This window comes from Dioscorea cayenensis, chromosome 3 (genome assembly GCF_009730915.1).
Source record: "Dioscorea cayenensis subsp. rotundata cultivar TDr96_F1 chromosome 3, TDr96_F1_v2_PseudoChromosome.rev07_lg8_w22 25.fasta, whole genome shotgun sequence".
NCBI lineage: Eukaryota > Viridiplantae > Streptophyta > Magnoliopsida > Dioscoreales > Dioscoreaceae > Dioscorea > Dioscorea cayenensis.
In genome coordinates this window covers 9,809,851-9,817,622 of record NC_052473.1, presented here as the reverse complement: position 1 = coordinate 9,817,622, position 7,772 = coordinate 9,809,851, and the positions used below count along the sequence as shown (strand labels likewise).

Below are 7,772 nucleotides of genomic sequence, written 5' to 3'. Positions count from 1 at the left end.
GGTAGAAACAATTTCGGAAAGGGAAAAGCTGAAGAGGCGAGTTGAGAAAAAACAAGTATACGGCTCCAATAAAGTCGTCTCTTGGGATTACCCTAAAAAAACCCCTCACTTCCTCTGAAACCGGCGAAATGATTGCAGTGCCATGACTTCCCATGTGAGGGTCAATTTCATCCATAAAATTTAAAAATGACTCCGTTAACCACTGCTAAATGCTTTGTTTGAAAAACATTGAGTTTAAAAAGAAGGGGTTTTTAGGGATTGCCAAATTAAGGGGTGTTTTTGGCAATTTCCACTAATAATAATAATAATAATAATAATAATAATAATAATTATTATTATTATTATTATTATAGGTGCTGCCCTATGTGAGCATTACATGCTATTTTCTCTAGGGTGAGCAAAAAAATCCGGATCCGATGATCCGATCCGGTATTCAAATTTTTTACCCCAATTTTTTTGGTACCCGATCAGGAAAAAAGGGTCGGGTACCCGATCCCAATTTTTTAGATGAAAACCGGGTCAGATCAAGATCGAGAGAAATTAAAAATTGGGTAACTAAATCAAATCCGATTTTTATTTTTTAGTATATTCTCATATATTGATACATAATAATTTTAAATTTTATATGGTTTAAAAAGTAAAAAAAAAAAAAAATTCAAATCCCTTATATCTAAACCCTTTAAGATATATATATATATATATATAGATATATATGTATATTAATAAATCTAAATTTTACAAGGGCTAAAAGTAAAAAAAATATTCAAATGTCTAATCTAATAACTCAAAGAGTTATATAGTTATATAGTTGCATATATTAATAAATTTAAATTCTACATATTAAAAGTAAAAAGATAAAAAAATCCTAAATCCTTGCCTCCCAATCCCCAACGGCCATCATCTTGCCTTTTCTCTCTAGTCTCCATCTAAATCTTCTCTTTCTAGCAACCAATGATCATTATTAATGAGACAATTGATGCTTTCGAAGATATTTTCTTTTAATGACTAAAATTGATAAAACTCCTTGTGTGGAGAATAATATAAGAGTTTAATGCTTTTTATAATTTATAAGTTTTTCATATTTGTTTTTCATCTAATGTTATTATATAAAGAAAATCTATAGACTAGATAAAACTTAAATTCGGATTCGGATATCGGATATCGGATATCCGATCCGGTTTAAATCGGGTACCCGATTCTTGTTACCTTGTTTAACCGGGTCGGATATAGGTCGAATTTTTGCCGATCTGAAAAACTGGGTACTCGATCCGGTTTTAAAAATCGGATCAGGTACCTGGTTTTGCTCACCTCTAATTTTCTCATTGGAGTGGCTCCTCCATTTATACTTTTTAATGTGTCTTTTTGTTTTTTCATGTTATATCACCTAATACAATAGTCAAATATATTTTTATTTTATTTCTTTTATTTTTCATTTTATTTCAGTGAAATTGTTGTTTATCAATGTTTTTCAACGATGACGATGATGATGATAATAATAATAATAATAATAATAATAATAATAATAATTTTTTAAAATTCAAAATTGAGTTAAAATTGTACTCGATCTATGAAAATAAATTCAATATCCAAACCACAATGAAAATAATCCTAAAATAATTTTTCATTACATTTGTCATCATCCTCATTGTCAAAAAGCCGGCATTCGCAAGACATTCAACATTTCCAAATCTTTCCCTTCCACCTGCCATTTGTGTCCTCTTCTCTTTTCTCTCCTTTAATTTTGCACATCTTCCTTCAATCATTTTCCCAATCCTTCACCAAAACATGACATCATTTCCCTTTCATTAATCCATTCACCATAACCCAATGCTCCACTCCTTTCTTGCCATCTCTTCTTCTCATAGCCATGATCTCCATCTCCATCTCCATCTCCATTTCCCTCGCCATCCTCCTCCTTCTCAATCCTACAGCTTCAGAACAAGATCATGTCAAGCTCTCCCTCATCAATTTCCTCCAAAAACTCTCCCGCAACGACACCGGAATTACCGAGAAGCTCTCTTGGAACACTTCCACAGACCCTTGCTCTGGCAACTGGACAGGCATCTCATGCAACAATAAGAACAAATCCATTAGAGGAATCACTCTTGAAGGCTTGCTTCTCAATGGCTCCATTGATGCTACCCTTGCATGCACAGCTCCATCCTTAGCTGTCTTAAGTTTACGTGACAACCTTCTGCATGGCCAACTCCCTTTAGAGATCTCTTCTTGCTCACAACTTACTCATCTCTTCCTTTCTGGCAACCGTCTTTCCGGCGAGCTTCCCCTGGAGATCTCTGAGCTCAACAACTTGAAACGGCTTGATATATCCAATAACAACTTCTCCGGCGATATTCCCTCCGGCTTGACAACAATCTCCGGGCTTGTAAGCTTTCCGCTGAGGATAACCAGTTCACTGGATCCATTCCGGTGTTTGATTTCAATAACTTTCAACAGTTTAATATAAGCAATAATCTATTCTCCGGTCGAATACCTCCCGACGCTGCTCAATTTGGTAATGAGAGCTTCTCTGGCAACTCGGGCTTGTGCGGACTGCCTCTAGCTGTGGCATGTGCTCCGGCAGCTTCACCCTGATGTGCCAAATAAGCCGAATGAAAGCTCACCATCTACTGAAAGAACTATAATGTATCTTGGCTATATTCTTCTTGGTGCCACCTTTTTTCTCTTCTTCTTATACAAGCTCATCCAGAAAAGGAAGAAGATGAAGAAATCAGAGATTAATCTTGGTTCACAGAATGATGATGTATCGGTTCCGATATCAAAGAACAATAGCAACTCAAACGAAAATAAGTCGAATGAGTACTCAACCTCATCAACAGACAGCCCGGTGATATCATCTTCTCTGGTTGTGCTGAAAAGTCCGGTGAAGAGGAGCATGAAATTTGATGACTTGCTGAAGTGTCCGGCGGAGTTATTGGGGAAGGGAAAGCATGGGAACGTTTATAAGGTGATGGCTGTGGATGGGAGTGTATTGGTTGTGAGGAGGATCAAAGAGTGGATGATATCTTCAGAGGAGTTTCATAAGAGGATGGAGATGATAAATAAAGCTAGGCATAAGAATGTGCTTCCTTTGGTGGCTTTCTATTGCTCCAAACAAGAGAAGCTTGTGGTTTATGAGTTTCAATTGAAAGGAAGCCTTCTCAACCTCATTCATGGTATGCTTACTTAATGTTATCTTGATTTGTGTTTATATTGTTTTATGAGAGTTTGTAATTATTTTGAAAAACTTCAAATTTAAACTTAGGAGAAATTTGATTATGGAATTGATCATATAAGAAGCACAAGATACTTAATTGTTTATTGATGATTTATAGATGGTTTAAATTGTGATATAGAATATATGATGATCACAAATTAATAATTTTTATTAATCATTATTATAGTATCATAAGAGATCATATAAAATTTTAGAAATTAAAGCTTTAGTTTCAATTGAGCTCTACCAACAAAAACAAATATACCATGATAACTAATTCAGTCTCATTTGGCAAAAAATGTCAGGAAGTCAATTCGGCCGGACATTCGACTGGAGCAGCAGGCTGAACATGGCGGCAGGCATTGCCGAAGGCATGTCCTTTGTGCACAGAGAGCTCCAAGCTCATGGCATTGGCCATGGCAACCTCAAGTCCTCCAACATAATAATGAACAACACCATGGATCCATGCATCAGTGAGCTGGGTCTAATGACAACAGATCAAACCAAGCCTACAATATCCACAACAAACAATAGCACAACCATGAATAATAACGTCTTCAAGAAAGATGTCTATGATCTTGGGATCATACTCCTTGAACTTCTCACAGGGAAGCTGGTTCAAAACAATGGTGCAGATTTGGCAAAGTGGGTGAACAGTGTGGTTAGAGAGGAGTGGACTGTGGAGGTATTTGACAAGGCTCTTGTTGCTGAAGGTGCAAGTGAGGAGAGGATGGTGCATTTGCTTCAGATTGCACTCAAGTGTGTTAGTAGTTCATTTGGTGCTAGGCCAACCATGAGTCAGGTTTCTAGTATGATTAATGGTATCAAGGAAGAGGAGGATAGGTCTGGAGTTTCTGATTTGTTATAGTGTGCAAAACGAGTGGGCGAGGAAGGGAGAGAATTCATTTATATCTTGTTATATGTGTATTGTGCAGCTTGTTGTTCATGAATGTTTGTTTTCTGTTTTATAAGAATGAAGAGATACTGTAATTTATCCATGTTTGGCATGAATGCTTGTTATTATGTTCCTGTTGGTTGGTGCTCTTATTTATATGTTATGTTATAAAATTAGAAGGTTTCTAGAAAGGTTTACAATACGATGAGCTCCTACAAAGGGACCCCACAGAGTAATATATCGTAGAATGCCTACAAGGGTTTTGTCTCAAGGTTTGTTTATTATTACCAATGTTTTTAAAACCGGACCGGATAGTGAACCGGTCTCATATTTGGGTCACGGGTCAGTCGGTTCGACCGGATGACCCATTTTGGTCGGACCGGATGACGTCATAAATAAATAATTATCTTAAATATCATATATATATATATATATATATATATAATATATATATACATATAATAACAAACTTTATTATATTTTTAATCATAATTATCTTAAATATTTATTTTAATATCATTATGATTTTATCAAAATGGTTGAAGATTCAAATAATTAATCTAGATAAAGCAACAAATACAATTCCCTAAACCTTTTATTTCTTAATCTATTAATCATAAATGGATGATGATAACTACATAAATTAAACAACTAATTAAATTACTAATTATGTGAGGATGAGACAAGGCATGAACAAAAAAAATTCAAAACAAAACTAGAACTAAGTATGATTAATTTAATTCTCATATTTGATCATCATTACCATTAAAATAAAAAGTATAAAATAAAATAAAGTCAGTAAATGATCTATACCTCTTTAAAACAATTTACAAGTACTTTCTCATACCTCTAAACTCAAAGTTCCAAAAAAATCCAAATAATATTTTTCGACAAATCAAGATTCAAAGAGTATCATGAAATCAAGAAAAAAAGAGCCAATTCATGCCCCTAAGTCTTTTCTTAAAAACAAAAACAAAAACAAAAACAAAAACAAAAAAAAAAAAAAACAAAACAAAATAAAAATTGAAAACCGGGTTCCATCCGGTTTTGGTCCGACCGGCCGGTTCACTGGGTTTGGCCGGGTTTGACCGGTTCAAAATTCGGTCAACATTAATTCTAAAACCGGACCGGGCTATGGGCCGGTTCCCGGTTTTTCCGGTCCGATCGGCCGGTCCGGTCCGGTTTTCAAAACATGGATTATTACAACCTTAGGAAAGCGCTGCAATTTGCAGGGAAAAAAAAAATTTACCCACAAAGGATTCCATGACAAAATTGTAAAAATCTTGTTCACTGAGGATTAAGCATGGATCAAAGTTATTAGCTAATATGCTTAAATTTGAGGGTATAAAATTACCCACAGAATTTCTAATTATTGATAAATACTTGGGTAAAAGATTTATAGCTCGGATAAATAATTCTTGGAATTTAATAAAAGATCAAGGATTATCCACTGACAAATTCATGTTAAATGATTTATATATTTCGGTAAAATTTTTTTTGGGATATAATAAAATATTAAGAATTACCACGGATAGGCCTTAGAACATCTATTTTAGGCAAACTATTTTGACGTTGAAGCTTCGAAACAAAATAAAGCCAAAAGAAAAGAAAATGTTAAAGGGACAAAGGGAGAAACTCACTTGTAATCAAAGAGAGCATTGAGGATATGAGCAAATGAAGAAAACCCCAAAAGAGTTTTCCGAAGCGAAGTTGATGAAGGCCGAAGAACTAGACAACCTGGGATTATTAGGGTTTTCTTTAGTTTTATTTTCCTTTTAGCCCTTTTCTTTTAGTTATTTTTTTTATATAAACTTTTGAATATATATATATATATATAAATATTCTTACGCATGTAATGCATCCCTATTAAATCAGCATTGGATTGGGCCAGCAAGACATATTGTCCGATACAATATTAGCCAAGCCTAAATTTTGCTTTTACTAATGAATGTGACTTACAGGCTCTATTTTAAGAAATAATTTCAATATATATATATATATATTATACATATTTAATATAGTAAGTGTGGTCCCACATTTCTTTATTTATAGGGTCAAAAATGGTCATGTGAGACTAATGTGATCTCTTTATCTGTTTTACAAAATTGAAGTTTATTTGAAAATATTTATTCATTTGTAAACACAACCAATATGATTTTAATTTTTTTTAATTGCATATAAATAATATTTTTTAAATCTAAGGGCTAGAATTTATAGTTGAAAATAATTTTGGGGTTAATTGCATATTTGTAGCTATTCAATATAAGAGGGTCTTATGGCAATTTTTAGTATCCCCCAAACAAATATATTATTTCTGTCAAAAAAATTCCTCCAATAAAACAATTTTATCCTATTATATATTAAAATATATATGTTTTTCTGACCTATCATTACCTAGAGATTATCCATGGTTATGTCTCTAAGGGGCCGTTTGGTTCGTGGTAATGACATATTACCACGTAACGAGATTACCATGGTAATATGAGTGGGAATTTATATAGTTGGGAATATTGTGGTAATTTAATATAACCATGTTTGGTTGGAAACTCTTATTACCGGGAATAATTCATTACCGTGTTTGGTTGTCATGGTAATCTATTTGTTAAAATATACAAAGTTATAAGATTACCACGGTAATCCAAGATAGACACCAAATTTGGTGGTAATGGGATTACCACTTTCTTGGTAATATTTATAAGTTGGTAATGTGATATTACCATCTAGATTACCACTTGTGTAATGCCAAACGTGGTAATATTTTCAGATTACCACGTAACACGTGGTAATCTTTCTACATTACCGCGAACCAAACGACCCCTAAGGAAATTTCTCTGAGTAATTTATGGATAAAATTTGAATAAAAAATTCACATTTTTTATTATTCAAAGATTAGCCGCGGACATATTATTCATGGACTATATTCTTGGATAATTTGTGGGTGATATTATGGAGCTAAATTCACTTTGTAAGTTATCTAGGGATTATCTACCAAAGTTATTTTTTTTTTTTGAAATAAGTGATTAAACCACACTTTTATTCAAACATCAGAATAAGTACACAAAAAAGATTGAAAAATGAAAAAAAAGGAAAGGTGGCAGCCCTGATCCAATTAAGCTAGAAAGACAACACTAGCAGTGATGGATTTCCCAAGAAAACATAGTGGACCAAACAAAAACGCAAAGACTCCGAAACAATGGAGCACCTATTCTTTAATTACAAATTCTCGGAGCATATTTGGTCATTTTTCAGAAAATGCTTAGATTTGCAGTCTTCTCCTCCAATTGTTTCTTTGATTTGGACCACCTGGTTATCTTCTTTGAATTCTCATTTCCATACCCTTTGGGACCTCATCATAAGAGCTATCATATGGAACATATGGCTGGAACGGAATAATCGAATTTTTCAATTACTTGATCTACCTTGTTTTACTGTAATTATTAATTAAAATTGCTAATATGCTTCTTTCGTGGTTTTCTGCAGCTACAGACACCAACAACAATCTTTCAACGAAGCATCCAAGAAGATAAAGCGCTCTCTCAGCTTCATTAGTGCACAAGCTTCGGATTGCCCCAGCGATACTTCCGCCATGTCCACCACTGCGGATCCATCGGCTAGGGAGTGATTCACCCCTGATCCTCTTGGTTAGCTGGCGAAGACCTTTGT

General features: G+C 34.0%; 2 protein-coding genes across 2 annotated transcripts; both read left to right on the top strand.

The window, feature by feature from the left end:
• The first annotated feature begins 1,867 nt into the window (after positions 1-1,867).
• LOC120250086 (probable inactive receptor kinase At2g26730) lies at positions 1,868-2,592 on the top strand. Its single transcript, XM_039258862.1, has 2 exons — positions 1,868-2,383; positions 2,455-2,592. Exons 1-2 carry the CDS (start codon positions 1,868-1,870, stop codon positions 2,590-2,592), a joined length of 654 nt encoding a protein of 217 aa, XP_039114796.1.
• Positions 2,593-2,635: 43 nt separating this feature from the next.
• On the top strand, positions 2,636-4,123 carry LOC120257670 (probable inactive receptor kinase At2g26730). The gene is made up of 2 exons (XM_039265108.1): positions 2,636-3,173; positions 3,520-4,123. Exons 1-2 carry the CDS (start codon positions 2,642-2,644, stop codon positions 4,080-4,082), a joined length of 1,095 nt encoding a protein of 364 aa, XP_039121042.1. The 5' UTR covers positions 2,636-2,641; the 3' UTR covers positions 4,083-4,123.
• The last annotated feature ends 3,649 nt before the right edge of the window (positions 4,124-7,772 follow it).